Genomic DNA, 16,565 nt, shown 5'->3' with positions numbered 1-16,565 from the left:
TAAAAATTAGTAAGGTCACTTAAATATAGGGGCATATTTAATTTAATTGCGGAAAAAAAAATAGGGGAATAATTAACTATATAAGCCAATGGGACCAATTCATAATTTGACAAAAACGGAGGATTGAGTCGCCATACCAGAATTATTTATTTTTCCGTTGTGCTTCTCGATCGGACAAGTTATTGCGTTTTCATCATCACTAATTGAAAAGCAACAGGATATTTCAGTAGTTTCTTGTTCGATTTAATTGGAAATGCTAATGAGTTGATCCAAAGGATCGAAAAAATGGCAGGTTCAGGTGCAGGTGGAGTTAATATGGAACAATTCGAGGCGTATTTCCAGAGGGCAGATTTGGATCGGGATGGAAGAATCAGCGGAGCTGAAGCTGTTACTTTCTTCCAGGGATCCAATTTACCTAAAGAAGTCCTTGCTCAGGTTTGTTATTTTGAGAACTTTTATTTGATTCCTGGATTGTTTTTGGTACTCTGTATCGGGTCATTGGATTGGTTGTTATGCGTGATTTTTCGAGTCGATTTTTTGCTGTGTAGAGATGAAAAATGTTGTCTTGGGCTAAATTAATTGTTTGTTTTGGTGTTTGTTTGAATTAGAAAGAGTTGAACAAGTAGTGACCCGATCTAACTGATTTTTTGGATTCAAGTAGGCTAAAAATCTTCAACCTGCCTAATTCTTGAGAAATTATTCCTCGAATTTTACTAGGTCTCTTCTAATTGGGAAATAAGATTTGGATTATGAAAATCCTATAGATTTTGTATACTGTAGAGATGATTGCTCGTCGATATATTTTATCTAAACGAGCTTCAATGATGGTGCGGATCTCCTTCAAAGTGAACGATCATTTATTAACAAAAGCTTGTAAATGTTGAACTGAGTGTGTTGACATTGGGGTTACTCCGAGGGTTTGAATTTCATCACCTACCTCTTTACTTGCCTTTTATTTCAAATGAAGGGAAGAAAAAGTAATCTGTCGAGTATACTTTGTGATTTGTGACAATAGCTAACATCAATCATTGAAACTTCTGCACTATTACTCTTGTTTTCTGGTCATTCCATCTAAGGGTACATCCTGCTTTAGACTAATTTTCTCATGGGATGGATTGAGCCCAATGGTTTTGGTAATCTTCTTCATGTGTTGACCTCTGTTAATTGATGACAGAGATTGTATGGTGAGATCATCACAAGCTATTTATTAATTATTTGCTTCAGAATCTGATTGTCTACAAAAATTCCTCTTTAGATATACATCTGATAGTTTATTTTTTGTTGCAGATATGGATGCATGCAGACCAAAATCACATTGGTTACCTCAGCCGACCTGAGTTTTATAATGCACTTAAACTTGTAACAGTGGCTCAAAGCAAGCGGGAATTGACCCCAGAGATTGTGAAAGCGGCATTGTTTGGCCCTGCTTCGGCCAAAATCCCAGCTCCACGGATAAACCATGCAGCCACACCTGTGCCACTGTCAAAACCGGTGGCTTCTGTACCTTCTCCACAGGTGGGTGCACCTCCGCTACAATCATTTCAAAACTTTGGATTCAGAGGGCAAGATCCTTCTAGTACCAGTGTCAACCAGCAGTTTGGACAGGCACCTTTAACTGCAGGCATGGACCCACAGTTTGGACTGGCACCTTCAACTCATGGCATGAACCCGCAGTTTGGTCCGGCACCTTCAAGTCATGGTATGAATCAGCAGTCTTGGCAGGTAAAACCAGGTATGAGCATGCCATTGGGGCCTGCTCAACCTTCAAGCACGAGTATGAACCAACAGGGTGGACAGTTACAACCTTCAAGTACAGGAAACCAGCAGTTTGGACCGGCACTTTCTAGTACAAATATGAACCAGCAGTTTTTCCCTGCTCAAGGTAACCAGTCAATGCGACCACCTTTATCAATGCCTACTGCTGCTATGGCACATTCACCACAGGGTGCTGGCACTCCAAATATTTCTATTTCTGGTTTTCCAAACTCAAACAATGATTGGCTAGGTGGTAAAACTGGAGCAGCTTCCAGTGGACCAGTATCGCAGGTCTTGAACAGAGGAACCAGTCTATCCATTCCTCCAGTTGCTCCAAATTTGACGTCTACATTTTCCTCGACATCTGCTAAAGATCCTAAAATGATAGTTGGTTCAGGAAATGGATCTATGATGGACCCAATGTTTGGAGGGGATGTGTTCTCTAGCAAACAATCTTCATCTCCGCTGGTTTCTTCCACACCACAACGTTTTGTGAGTAGTATTCCTACCTCATCTGCAATTGTTCCTGCAAGTTCCATCTCTCAGCCTTCGATGAAAACGGATCCATTTGAAGCCATACAGAGCACTCTCACTAAACCATCTACTGGCAGTCAGGCTCCGCAGACACCTTCTCTGCCAAAATCTAATCAACAGGTTCCCACTGGAGTAACTTCCTCAGTCTTGTCGTCTGGAGTCCCAGCTGGTGTGGGGACTTCTACATCAGAGCTGTCTCAGGTCTCTTGGCCGAAAATGACACGTGCTAACATTCAAAAGTATGTAAAAGTATTTTTGGACGTAGACACTGACAGAGATGGGAGAGTCACTGGTGAGCAGGCGCGCAACCTGTTCTTTAGTTGGAGACTACCAAGAGGTATGAAACACCACTCTTTATTTCACTCTTTTGATTATTCTTATTATGATCTAAATACCGGTCTTCATTAATGAGAATGGAAGGTTACCTAAAGGATCAGAGCATCACTTTTTATTACGCTTCTTGCATTTTTTCTACGATTTAAAATTTTGGTGTCTCGCCTCTGTATGATAATTTTGGCCTTTCGTCTGTTTTTTGGATCCTTCTTGAGTTGAAGGTCCACGCCATACGTGCCCTCTGTTTTTGGATCCTTTTCATTTCTCTATTAACTTCCTCTCTTGTAATGAAAGCTCTTACGCATTCCCTTCCCTTTCTGCTTCATGAATACTCCTGAATTTATTGACCACCATGGCTTTATGTGTCATCTGGACTACCTGTTTGCTGATCATTTAGTTGTACATATTCCCGACCAGTCACTATTTGAAACTTAAGACAAGGACCTATATTCTAGTTAATATCCTTGAGACTCGAACTTTAGATAATGGCCTTGAGAGATATTTTGTTCCGACGTATTGCTCGTATGGAGTTTCTTGAAGTCTGTATGTTCATACTCGCAGTACCCGACGAACTCTTGTTATTGGGTTAGGAAGAGCAGTTTGCCTGATCCTTGTTGGTTATATTTTGTTTGACAAAATAATCAGATCTGATAAAATTTGGCCTTTATATGGATCTAGTTTATCCAGTGAAAAGGGTGGAAATAACAGGGAACCCTGTCATTTAATACGGTTGCATGGTATTGTTTTTTTACTTTTATGAAATTACACCTTCAGTCTTACCTTTTGATATCGTGATGTCAATGTCATATGAGTCTGTAGCTTCTTTTAGCACAGGCACACAATTTTTTGGTTCAGCTTGGCCAAACCATGGTTTAATTATAGCAGAATATATAAACCTATAATGTAGTCTGGTCCAGATCCTTAAGTTTCCAAGCAGATCCTAGTCATCTGCTTTCAAGAAGCTGTCACCACACAACCATCTACACTTAAATAGTATCAGTTGTTTTAATCTCCAACTGATCGAAGTTTACATGACTTCATTCTTATTTATGTTATCGGTGACCTTTTCCAGAGGTTTTAAAGCAGGTTTGGGATTTATCGGATCAAGATAATGATAGCGCACTTTCTTTGAGGGAGTTTTGCATTGCTCTCTATTTAATGGAGCGATACAGAGAAGCCCGCACGCTTCCACCTACGCTTCCAAACAGTGTCATGCTTGACGAAAATCTGTTGTCTTTGGCTGGTCCACCCACCGGTTTAGGAGGCACTGGGTGGGGCCCTTCTGCTGGTACTGGTTTGCTTTGCACTTCATTTGAATTTCATTTCTCACATAATTTCTTAATTTTTGTGTTCTTTGGTTTTAGGCTTAAGACCGCCGCAGGGTTTACCTGGTGCTCAACCTGTTGTGCCGCCTGTTGGTGTAAGACCTCCAGTTCAGCCAATGTATTCTCATGTTGATGGATCAATACAAACCAATCAGCAAAATGCACTAGGTCCTGTGATAGATAATTTCCATGCTCACGAACCCAGTAATGGTGAGGAGAATTCCTTTGATTCTAAGGATCGGGAGCCTAAGGAAAACAATGAAAAGGTACCTTTTCCTTCATCTTCTAACTTCCTTTCCCATAGCAAACTGGAATAATGCACAGGATTAAGCTTTGGCTTTGCTGCTTTGAACGATCATGACCTGAATAGCTTTCATATTATCCTTTCAATTGAATGAAGTTTAAGCATGCTGCGAGATTTATATTCTGGATTCTGGAACTTGGATCATCATCTTTCTTAGAAAATTATTTTCTATGGAGATAGGATGGTGCTTTAACATATTGCTACTTTACTCATATTTCCAAAAAAATAAGCCATTCAAATGATTAAATGACAATTTGGATTTTCTTAAATGTATAACTAATCTTTAACGACTCGGTGAAAAACGTGAAGTACTTGTCCAAATCCCCAGAAATTTAAGTGAAACTTATAAATATTTAAGCTGACTCATCTTGTCGCAATAAAACATAATAATATCTATGTAATCAAAGGACAAAGGAGATAATGAGAAAGTTAAATCATTGCTTCATGTTGAAAGGCTGCTCAAGGTGGCAGGGAAAAAAAGGATCATGCTAACATCAATTATTGATCAACTGGTCAAGTCACACTTTCTCTAAAAAGAATACTAAGATACCCTGCTGGATACGCTGAAGGGTTGACTTGCCCAAAAAAAAGAAAGAAAGAAAGAAAGGACAAAGAAAAACCGGAGACAATTTTGTTCATGTATTTATACTTCGAGAGACGTAAGGTAGTAAAAGTATTGGTGAAAATATAATACATAAGATATATAAAAATCGGATTTTGTGTGTCAAACTTATTCTCAATTGTCCAAACTAAACTTTTTCTAGCGATTATACGAATAGATATTCCAAAATGAGTAACACTGAATTAAGTTGACTTTGGTAACTTTTGGATTACAGAGAAAATACTAGACAAATCTGTAAATTGAATGAGAGTAAATACCTTAAGGTTGCGTTTTGATGAAATGATTTGATTTGACGGAAGAAATTTGATTTGAGGAAGGGTTTGAGTGATGAATCTCAAATGACATTGATCTTGTGTGAATTTAAAATCATAATTACTATTGAAATTACACACTTGACGTGTGCTGGATTTGAAATCCACTTCAATTTTGTCCTTTTAAACAAGTCAATGTATTTGAAATTCGTTATCTCAAATCCCTCATTTCAATCACAACATAAAAGTTGTCGAGACTTCTCATCTAAGTTTTTTTTTTTTGAAAATGCTTCTTATCTAAGTTTTGAGTGAACTAATTAGTTTGAAATCCGTTTATTATGTTATAATTTCACGTTTTAAAAAATATTTGTTTGTTAGAATTTGGATTAATGACCATGCAATGACCCATGTGATTTTCCTCTTGTTCCATGCAGACTTTTGCAAGGATTTGATTTCTCCTTTCCTTCTTACTGCTTTTCATAGCTAAATCAAGTTTTTCTTTAACATATTGTGGAATACGATTTATTTATGTCCATTCTCATAATAGCTGACTGATTGTTTTTAAATGTTGGTAGGTTGAAAACAAGGAAGACGTGCTTTTGGATTCCAAGGAGAAGCTTATATTCTACCGAACTAAAATGCAAGACCTTGTGAGTTACTGTGCTGGAACACTTCCTTTAGTTTCATCATTGTAGAGTCACAATTTTATTTGGGTTCTTTCTTTTTACCCTGGAAAGAGAAAAATCTACTATTTAGAAAACAAAAAACACTGAAGGACACAGTCTCTTTTCTAAACTTTTTTCCCTTGTTTATCCAAAATTACCTCTCAGGTTTTGTACAAAAGTAGATGTGATAATCGCCTCAATGAAATTACAGAAAGGGCTAGAGCAGACAAGGGCGAGGTATACTTTGAAATTGAAGAAATGTGCTTCAGCATTGAACTTGCATCTTTTTTTCTTATTTACTTTGTCTTTGCATGTTTTAATATATGAGTGAAATTTTTAGTCAGAGTTGCTGGAAAAGAAATATCAAGAGAAGTACAAGCAAGTAGCTGAAATTCATTCCAAATTAACTATTGAAGAAGCTTCATTTCGTGAAACTCAGGTATCACACGTGTCCTTCTTTAAGTTGCACAGTGTTTTTCCATTTTTCTTCTTGTTTAGTTGTTTTCTGAGCCAGCATGCTATTCAATATTATTCAATATAGATATATATAAATTAGTGGAAGAATTTCATTAAGCTGGATTTTGTTGGAAGGTTTTGGTTGATATCAGCTACATGACAATATTTTCTATAATTGACCCCAAGAAACAAATTTTCATTTTAAACTACACTCTATCCACTACCATTCTGAAAACTTGTTTACTTCCAGCACCACACTTTCTCCGAGCTAACCCACTACATCTGCAATCAATACTACCCCTGAATGCCGATAACTACTTTTGACTACTTTCTTGTTTCCTGTCCTACTCTCCTCCCAAACCACGGCCTCTGAAATCTCCTATGTCCAGCCTCTACCCTGATCCCAGCTACATTCACAATTCCCTTCCTCATACGATCCATGATCAGCCCCCCTACCCTGTCAGCCACCATGCTGTCATGTTCATGCAATGATTTGAGTATCCGTGAAAAGACTGGCGTATAATTTGCACTTATGCTATCGGGTTTGTTTTGGGATTCTTGGGCAAAGATTTTGGGAAAATGTTTGAAGGAAATAATATGTACTTGGTTTGGTTTTAGGAAAACAAAATTGCTAGTGTGGAATGTGGATGTTATCAGAAATTGTTTGATAAAATTATTTAAAACATTGAATAATTCTGTTTTTAGTTATAATAATATGACATAATGATAAATGGGAAATTATGAAAAGTTGAGTTCAAAGTAATGATTATATTGAAGATGTAAAAATGGGAGAAATTTTATTTTGGAGTAAGAAAATGAAAATTAATGATAGATTTGTGAAAATGTGTTATTGAACAAGGATTTGTTTGACAATTTACCTTTATTCTTATCATAAGTTTTTGAAATGATTATGGTTATGTTTTTAGAAAGAAAAGAACCAAAATTTGGTGGATGTGATTTGATTGCCAACTTTGAATTGGTCATATCAAACACACAATCTTACTCGACAATTATTGTCTTCATTCATAACAATTGCATCACATTACTGCCTGAACCCATCCCTGCACTCCTAGAATCATTTGACATCAAGTACCATGTATTGCATGTCTAGGCAAGGAAGATGGAGTTACAGCAGGCACTCGTTAAAATGGAACAGGGTGGAAGTGCAGATGGTATCCTTCAGGTGATTATTGCATCTTTGTTAGGATGCATATTTGGGTTTTACAATCTGTGTACATTCTTTGATGAATCTTTTGGTTTGCCTAGGTGCGTGCTGATCGTATTCAATCAGATCTCGAGGAACTATTGAAGGCATTGGCTGATCGTATCAAGAAATTTGATGTACAGATAAAATCATCTGCATTAATTGAGCTTCCCACTGGTAATCCTTTCACTTTTTCTTATATTTTCCCGTGGTTTTATCTTCATGCTATCACTGTACTCGTTTTAATATTTTGTTGCATCTCCTTAGATTGACTCAATAATTTATATAGTTGAACTCTTTGTTCTGAAGATTGTCTTATTAGTTTTGCTATGCATTGATGCAAGTGAATGAATGTCAAACTTAGAACTAGTACATTATAAAGTTGTAAAATTCGATGCCTCCGTGCTTTCAGAACTCACCCAAAAGAATAAATAACATTTTATTATTTCTATAGTTATTATATGAACTTGAGAGAAGCCCTTTCCTTATAGGTAATCGTGATGAATATAAATTGGAAAGATGCACTATACATCTCTTCCATCTGTATGCAGTTTCTAGGGGCATAACAATGCATACATTCTTCATAGAAAAACGCAGTGTGACCTTTCTAAGCTGGTTGGAGGGTTTCTGGTTGATCACATTCGTAAATAATGACCACCAATTTTACATTCAATCTTGAAAATTTACTATTAGGCAAACTGCCGTATCTTTGAGGGATTGAACATAGTTCTTCCTTTTTTATGACTGTCGTACTGGTTATGTCTTAAGGTTGGCAACCTGGGATCCCAGAGGTAGCAGAAATTTGGGATGAAGACTGGGACAAATTTGAAGATGAAGGTTTGACATCTTTTGCTTTTTTCCTTAGATTTTGCTCTTCTCATTAGCACTAGTTACCACTCCGTTCTTTGTCCATCTGTACAACATTAAATGCTCCTTATTGTGTGGGACATGGCTCATTTGTTACTGCCAGGATTTTCATTCGATGTTACTGCTCCTGCAAATGAAAAGCCAGAATCCATTCAAAGAGAAAATTCTTCCCCAACCCCTACGTTATCCCCTGAATCAGTGCCAAATGCTGATGCAACACCTGAAAAAATTTTCAGTGTGGGGGCTAGTGCCTTTGAGACAGGATCAGTATTCAGTGCAGAAGAATCAAAGAGCCCCCAAGGAAGTCCAGGGAGGCAAGCATATGATAGTCCATCTCAAGAATCTTCGGAGAACCATTTCCAGAAAAGCTCTGATGGAGATGCTGAAACTCACAGGTTTTTTGTGTTTCGTGTCTATATGTCTCTATGGTCACATTAAATCAGCTTTTTATATTTTGCCAGTAATGTGAAGTTCTTAGTGCTAAGTCTTTCTTTGCCTTTTGTTCTTGATTGGCTCCTTAGAAGCTTTGAAGAAACTTGGGGTAATTTTGACAATAACGACGATATTGATTCGGTCTGGGGCTTCAATGCTAAGGCAAGTGTCCTTGGGTGTGCATTGTCATATGACGTGTGTGTGACCAAAAAGATTATTCTCGATCAAGAATGACTGCATGGAATTGAGTTGTATATACAAATGTTTCATAATTCCAAATTTTCCTGGCAGGAATCGGATCATGGGAGGCACGAAGAGAAGTATTTCTTCGGTTCTAATGATTTTGGTGCTAGTCCAGACAAAACCGATTCCCCACAAGCCAGTAGTTCGTTTCAGCATAATAGCCTCTATACCTCTGAGGATTCGGTTCCTGGGACTCCAGTATCAAGGACTGGCAATTCCCCTTCAAGATACAGCATTGAATCGAAAGATCCTTTCTTTGACAATTTTTCAAGGTACGACTCCTTCGGTATGCAAGATCCAGAGCCTTCTCCCCAACGGAAAAACCTCACTAGGTTTGACTCTGTAAGCAGCACGGGTGGTTTTGAACACAGCCGTGACTTTTCCTTTGACGAATCTGATCCATTTGCCTCAAGTGGTCCATTTAAGGTTTCCTCTGGAACAAACAAAAAAGATTCTGAAAAATGGGGTGGTTTCTAGGTCTGATGTTCGTTATAATCTTGGATAGGATACGTACACGAGCCTTGGCACAGAGATTTCATTCATCGGTGTTTGATGATTGATCGGGCGGACACATTATATTTAATACCCAGTGGCTTCTGTAGGTGCCATTTCATCTTTTGATATCGAATATTGCTCATACAAGTTTTTGACTCAAAAGTTCCATCATACCTTTAGGACGACCTATCATTTTTGTCCGAGTATATTTGTTCTAAATTTATTTTTCATGTCGTCTCTATGAATATCTGTGAAAGAATCATCTACGAAATACATCTGTTTGTATATTTCATTCGATCTATATGTTGCAATGCTTGTGTGTTTTTTCAACTTTCTATATCTTCACCTGTCAATTTTTACCTTTTTATCCACTCTCTCTCGGTAACCGCTTAATCGACCAGTTGGCTAACTTCAAGGAAACTGGATTAAAAAGCAGTCGGCCGAGCCCATATGGCTGATANATATTTTGTCTCAAGACGACTGGATATTTCGCATATTACAAAAGTGATAGATTAATGAATTCGTACATCAATATAATCACGACACAAGTCATTAGTATATAGTTGTCTACTCCTGCTATCTTAATCTTAAATAAATTAATGCTANAAACAGTGTCATGCTTGACGAAAATCTGTTGTCTTTGGCTGGTCCACCCACCGGTTTAGGAGGCACTGGGTGGGGCCCTTCTGCTGGTACTGGTTTGCTTTGCACTTCATTTGAATTTCATTTCTCACATAATTTCTTAATTTTTGTGTTCTTTGGTTTTAGGCTTAAGACCGCCGCAGGGTTTACCTGGTGCTCAACCTGTTGTGCCGCCTGTTGGTGTAAGACCTCCAGTTCAGCCAATGTATTCTCATGTTGATGGATCAATACAAACCAATCAGCAAAATGCACTAGGTCCTGTGATAGATAATTTCCATGCTCACGAACCCAGTAATGGTGAGGAGAATTCCTTTGATTCTAAGGATCGGGAGCCTAAGGAAAACAATGAAAAGGTACCTTTTCCTTCATCTTCTAACTTCCTTTCCCATAGCAAACTGGAATAATGCACAGGATTAAGCTTTGGCTTTGCTGCTTTGAACGATCATGACCTGAATAGCTTTCATATTATCCTTTCAATTGAATGAAGTTTAAGCATGCTGCGAGATTTATATTCTGGATTCTGGAACTTGGATCATCATCTTTCTTAGAAAATTATTTTCTATGGAGATAGGATGGTGCTTTAACATATTGCTACTTTACTCATATTTCCAAAAAAATAAGCCATTCAAATGATTAAATGACAATTTGGATTTTCTTAAATGTATAACTAATCTTTAACGACTCGGTGAAAAACGTGAAGTACTTGTCCAAATCCCCAGAAATTTAAGTGAAACTTATAAATATTTAAGCTGACTCATCTTGTCGCAATAAAACATAATAATATCTATGTAATCAAAGGACAAAGGAGATAATGAGAAAGTTAAATCATTGCTTCATGTTGAAAGGCTGCTCAAGGTGGCAGGGAAAAAAAGGATCATGCTAACATCAATTATTGATCAACTGGTCAAGTCACACTTTCTCTAAAAAGAATACTAAGATACCCTGCTGGATACGCTGAAGGGTTGACTTGCCCAAAAAAAAGAAAGAAAGAAAGAAAGGACAAAGAAAAACCGGAGACAATTTTGTTCATGTATTTATACTTCGAGAGACGTAAGGTAGTAAAAGTATTGGTGAAAATATAATACATAAGATATATAAAAATCGGATTTTGTGTGTCAAACTTATTCTCAATTGTCCAAACTAAACTTTTTCTAGCGATTATACGAATAGATATTCCAAAATGAGTAACACTGAATTAAGTTGACTTTGGTAACTTTTGGATTACAGAGAAAATACTAGACAAATCTGTAAATTGAATGAGAGTAAATACCTTAAGGTTGCGTTTTGATGAAATGATTTGATTTGACGGAAGAAATTTGATTTGAGGAAGGGTTTGAGTGATGAATCTCAAATGACATTGATCTTGTGTGAATTTAAAATCATAATTACTATTGAAATTACACACTTGACGTGTGCTGGATTTGAAATCCACTTCAATTTTGTCCTTTTAAACAAGTCAATGTATTTGAAATTCGTTATCTCAAATCCCTCATTTCAATCACAACATAAAAGTTGTCGAGACTTCTCATCTAAGTTTTTTTTTTTTGAAAATGCTTCTTATCTAAGTTTTGAGTGAACTAATTAGTTTGAAATCCGTTTATTATGTTATAATTTCACGTTTTAAAAAATATTTGTTTGTTAGAATTTGGATTAATGACCATGCAATGACCCATGTGATTTTCCTCTTGTTCCATGCAGACTTTTGCAAGGATTTGATTTCTCCTTTCCTTCTTACTGCTTTTCATAGCTAAATCAAGTTTTTCTTTAACATATTGTGGAATACGATTTATTTATGTCCATTCTCATAATAGCTGACTGATTGTTTTTAAATGTTGGTAGGTTGAAAACAAGGAAGACGTGCTTTTGGATTCCAAGGAGAAGCTTATATTCTACCGAACTAAAATGCAAGACCTTGTGAGTTACTGTGCTGGAACACTTCCTTTAGTTTCATCATTGTAGAGTCACAATTTTATTTGGGTTCTTTCTTTTTACCCTGGAAAGAGAAAAATCTACTATTTAGAAAACAAAAAACACTGAAGGACACAGTCTCTTTTCTAAACTTTTTTCCCTTGTTTATCCAAAATTACCTCTCAGGTTTTGTACAAAAGTAGATGTGATAATCGCCTCAATGAAATTACAGAAAGGGCTAGAGCAGACAAGGGCGAGGTATACTTTGAAATTGAAGAAATGTGCTTCAGCATTGAACTTGCATCTTTTTTTCTTATTTACTTTGTCTTTGCATGTTTTAATATATGAGTGAAATTTTTAGTCAGAGTTGCTGGAAAAGAAATATCAAGAGAAGTACAAGCAAGTAGCTGAAATTCATTCCAAATTAACTATTGAAGAAGCTTCATTTCGTGAAACTCAGGTATCACACGTGTCCTTCTTTAAGTTGCACAGTGTTTTTCCATTTTTCTTCTTGTTTAGTTGTTTTCTGAGCCAGCATGCTATTCAATATTATTCAATATAGATATATATAAATTAGTGGAAGAATTTCATTAAGCTGGATTTTGTTGGAAGGTTTTGGTTGATATCAGCTACATGACAATATTTTCTATAATTGACCCCAAGAAACAAATTTTCATTTTAAACTACACTCTATCCACTACCATTCTGAAAACTTGTTTACTTCCAGCACCACACTTTCTCCGAGCTAACCCACTACATCTGCAATCAATACTACCCCTGAATGCCGATAACTACTTTTGACTACTTTCTTGTTTCCTGTCCTACTCTCCTCCCAAACCACGGCCTCTGAAATCTCCTATGTCCAGCCTCTACCCTGATCCCAGCTACATTCACAATTCCCTTCCTCATACGATCCATGATCAGCCCCCCTACCCTGTCAGCCACCATGCTGTCATGTTCATGCAATGATTTGAGTATCCGTGAAAAGACTGGCGTATAATTTGCACTTATGCTATCGGGTTTGTTTTGGGATTCTTGGGCAAAGATTTTGGGAAAATGTTTGAAGGAAATAATATGTACTTGGTTTGGTTTTAGGAAAACAAAATTGCTAGTGTGGAATGTGGATGTTATCAGAAATTGTTTGATAAAATTATTTAAAACATTGAATAATTCTGTTTTTAGTTATAATAATATGACATAATGATAAATGGGAAATTATGAAAAGTTGAGTTCAAAGTAATGATTATATTGAAGATGTAAAAATGGGAGAAATTTTATTTTGGAGTAAGAAAATGAAAATTAATGATAGATTTGTGAAAATGTGTTATTGAACAAGGATTTGTTTGACAATTTACCTTTATTCTTATCATAAGTTTTTGAAATGATTATGGTTATGTTTTTAGAAAGAAAAGAACCAAAATTTGGTGGATGTGATTTGATTGCCAACTTTGAATTGGTCATATCAAACACACAATCTTACTCGACAATTATTGTCTTCATTCATAACAATTGCATCACATTACTGCCTGAACCCATCCCTGCACTCCTAGAATCATTTGACATCAAGTACCATGTATTGCATGTCTAGGCAAGGAAGATGGAGTTACAGCAGGCACTCGTTAAAATGGAACAGGGTGGAAGTGCAGATGGTATCCTTCAGGTGATTATTGCATCTTTGTTAGGATGCATATTTGGGTTTTACAATCTGTGTACATTCTTTGATGAATCTTTTGGTTTGCCTAGGTGCGTGCTGATCGTATTCAATCAGATCTCGAGGAACTATTGAAGGCATTGGCTGATCGTATCAAGAAATTTGATGTACAGATAAAATCATCTGCATTAATTGAGCTTCCCACTGGTAATCCTTTCACTTTTTCTTATATTTTCCCGTGGTTTTATCTTCATGCTATCACTGTACTCGTTTTAATATTTTGTTGCATCTCCTTAGATTGACTCAATAATTTATATAGTTGAACTCTTTGTTCTGAAGATTGTCTTATTAGTTTTGCTATGCATTGATGCAAGTGAATGAATGTCAAACTTAGAACTAGTACATTATAAAGTTGTAAAATTCGATGCCTCCGTGCTTTCAGAACTCACCCAAAAGAATAAATAACATTTTATTATTTCTATAGTTATTATATGAACTTGAGAGAAGCCCTTTCCTTATAGGTAATCGTGATGAATATAAATTGGAAAGATGCACTATACATCTCTTCCATCTGTATGCAGTTTCTAGGGGCATAACAATGCATACATTCTTCATAGAAAAACGCAGTGTGACCTTTCTAAGCTGGTTGGAGGGTTTCTGGTTGATCACATTCGTAAATAATGACCACCAATTTTACATTCAATCTTGAAAATTTACTATTAGGCAAACTGCCGTATCTTTGAGGGATTGAACATAGTTCTTCCTTTTTTATGACTGTCGTACTGGTTATGTCTTAAGGTTGGCAACCTGGGATCCCAGAGGTAGCAGAAATTTGGGATGAAGACTGGGACAAATTTGAAGATGAAGGTTTGACATCTTTTGCTTTTTTCCTTAGATTTTGCTCTTCTCATTAGCACTAGTTACCACTCCGTTCTTTGTCCATCTGTACAACATTAAATGCTCCTTATTGTGTGGGACATGGCTCATTTGTTACTGCCAGGATTTTCATTCGATGTTACTGCTCCTGCAAATGAAAAGCCAGAATCCATTCAAAGAGAAAATTCTTCCCCAACCCCTACGTTATCCCCTGAATCAGTGCCAAATGCTGATGCAACACCTGAAAAAATTTTCAGTGTGGGGGCTAGTGCCTTTGAGACAGGATCAGTATTCAGTGCAGAAGAATCAAAGAGCCCCCAAGGAAGTCCAGGGAGGCAAGCATATGATAGTCCATCTCAAGAATCTTCGGAGAACCATTTCCAGAAAAGCTCTGATGGAGATGCTGAAACTCACAGGTTTTTTGTGTTTCGTGTCTATATGTCTCTATGGTCACATTAAATCAGCTTTTTATATTTTGCCAGTAATGTGAAGTTCTTAGTGCTAAGTCTTTCTTTGCCTTTTGTTCTTGATTGGCTCCTTAGAAGCTTTGAAGAAACTTGGGGTAATTTTGACAATAACGACGATATTGATTCGGTCTGGGGCTTCAATGCTAAGGCAAGTGTCCTTGGGTGTGCATTGTCATATGACGTGTGTGTGACCAAAAAGATTATTCTCGATCAAGAATGACTGCATGGAATTGAGTTGTATATACAAATGTTTCATAATTCCAAATTTTCCTGGCAGGAATCGGATCATGGGAGGCACGAAGAGAAGTATTTCTTCGGTTCTAATGATTTTGGTGCTAGTCCAGACAAAACCGATTCCCCACAAGCCAGTAGTTCGTTTCAGCATAATAGCCTCTATACCTCTGAGGATTCGGTTCCTGGGACTCCAGTATCAAGGACTGGCAATTCCCCTTCAAGATACAGCATTGAATCGAAAGATCCTTTCTTTGACAATTTTTCAAGGTACGACTCCTTCGGTATGCAAGATCCAGAGCCTTCTCCCCAACGGAAAAACCTCACTAGGTTTGACTCTGTAAGCAGCACGGGTGGTTTTGAACACAGCCGTGACTTTTCCTTTGACGAATCTGATCCATTTGCCTCAAGTGGTCCATTTAAGGTTTCCTCTGGAACAAACAAAAAAGATTCTGAAAAATGGGGTGGTTTCTAGGTCTGATGTTCGTTATAATCTTGGATAGGATACGTACACGAGCCTTGGCACAGAGATTTCATTCATCGGTGTTTGATGATTGATCGGGCGGACACATTATATTTAATACCCAGTGGCTTCTGTAGGTGCCATTTCATCTTTTGATATCGAATATTGCTCATACAAGTTTTTGACTCAAAAGTTCCATCATACCTTTAGGACGACCTATCATTTTTGTCCGAGTATATTTGTTCTAAATTTATTTTTCATGTCGTCTCTATGAATATCTGTGAAAGAATCATCTACGAAATACATCTGTTTGTATATTTCATTCGATCTATATGTTGCAATGCTTGTGTGTTTTTTCAACTTTCTATATCTTCACCTGTCAATTTTTACCTTTTTATCCACTCTCTCTCGGTAACCGCTTAATCGACCAGTTGGCTAACTTCAAGGAAACTGGATTAAAAAGCAGTCGGCCGAGCCCATATGGCTGATAGCTGTAAAGTTATAATATTTAATTTGTAAAATTCTTTTAAATTATTGGCATAAACCCTTTACAAACGATCTGGATCGTTAAATTCGTTTTTGAAATAAGTGGATCGTAAAACTCTAAATTTAGATGCTGTGGATATTGTTTTAGGAGGGATTTTTGGGTATTAATTAACATTTTAATTTTATATACTTGTTAAACCTCCCGAGTTGTGTGTTTTTATATATTAGTGTTTCTTTTTTTTCTTTTTTTTTCTTTTTTTTTCAATTTGATAGATACTTTTGATACTTGAAAATGTTATAAAAGACACTAAAAGTTATGATTCTAAAAGTCTCATGCTTTATAACTTGATATATA

The 16,565-nt window shown here is 36.7% G+C and overlaps 2 protein-coding genes across 4 annotated transcripts; both read left to right on the top strand.

Annotated features, from left to right (window-relative positions):
* Window positions 1–124: 124 nt before the first annotated feature.
* Window positions 125–9,817, top strand: LOC140967889 (uncharacterized). 2 transcript variants are annotated; one of them, XM_073428658.1, is made up of 13 exons: window positions 125–435; window positions 1,288–2,626; window positions 3,695–3,910; window positions 3,987–4,213; window positions 5,700–5,774; window positions 5,955–6,026; window positions 6,130–6,228; window positions 7,357–7,428; window positions 7,512–7,626; window positions 8,218–8,286; window positions 8,420–8,725; window positions 8,849–8,910; window positions 9,040–9,817. In XM_073428658.1, exons 1-13 carry the CDS (start codon window positions 286–288, stop codon window positions 9,466–9,468), a joined length of 3,231 nt encoding a protein of 1,076 aa, XP_073284759.1. In that variant the 5' UTR covers window positions 125–285; the 3' UTR covers window positions 9,469–9,817. The 2 variants fall into 2 exon arrangements, with proteins under 2 accessions (XP_073284759.1, XP_073284760.1); XM_073428659.1 differs by having other exon boundaries at window positions 127–435; window positions 8,420–8,711; window positions 8,838–8,910.
* A 277-nt stretch (window positions 9,818–10,094) lies between these two features.
* LOC140967891 (uncharacterized) lies at window positions 10,095–16,085 on the top strand. 2 transcript variants are annotated; one of them, XM_073428661.1, is made up of 11 exons: window positions 10,095–10,178; window positions 10,255–10,481; window positions 11,968–12,042; window positions 12,223–12,294; window positions 12,398–12,496; window positions 13,625–13,696; window positions 13,780–13,894; window positions 14,486–14,554; window positions 14,688–14,979; window positions 15,106–15,178; window positions 15,308–16,085. In XM_073428661.1, exons 1-11 carry the CDS (start codon window positions 10,103–10,105, stop codon window positions 15,734–15,736), a joined length of 1,599 nt encoding a protein of 532 aa, XP_073284762.1. In that variant the 5' UTR covers window positions 10,095–10,102; the 3' UTR covers window positions 15,737–16,085. The 2 variants fall into 2 exon arrangements, with proteins under 2 accessions (XP_073284762.1, XP_073284761.1); XM_073428660.1 differs by having other exon boundaries at window positions 14,688–14,993; window positions 15,117–15,178.
* Window positions 16,086–16,565: the final 480 nt, after the last annotated feature.

Source organism: Primulina huaijiensis, unplaced genomic scaffold, assembly GCF_012295235.1.
Source record: "Primulina huaijiensis isolate GDHJ02 unplaced genomic scaffold, ASM1229523v2 scaffold29509, whole genome shotgun sequence".
Classification (NCBI taxonomy): Eukaryota; Viridiplantae; Streptophyta; class Magnoliopsida; order Lamiales; family Gesneriaceae; genus Primulina; species Primulina huaijiensis.
The sequence above is the reverse complement of the archived record's forward strand: the minus strand, read 5'-3'. Positions and strand labels throughout refer to the sequence as shown.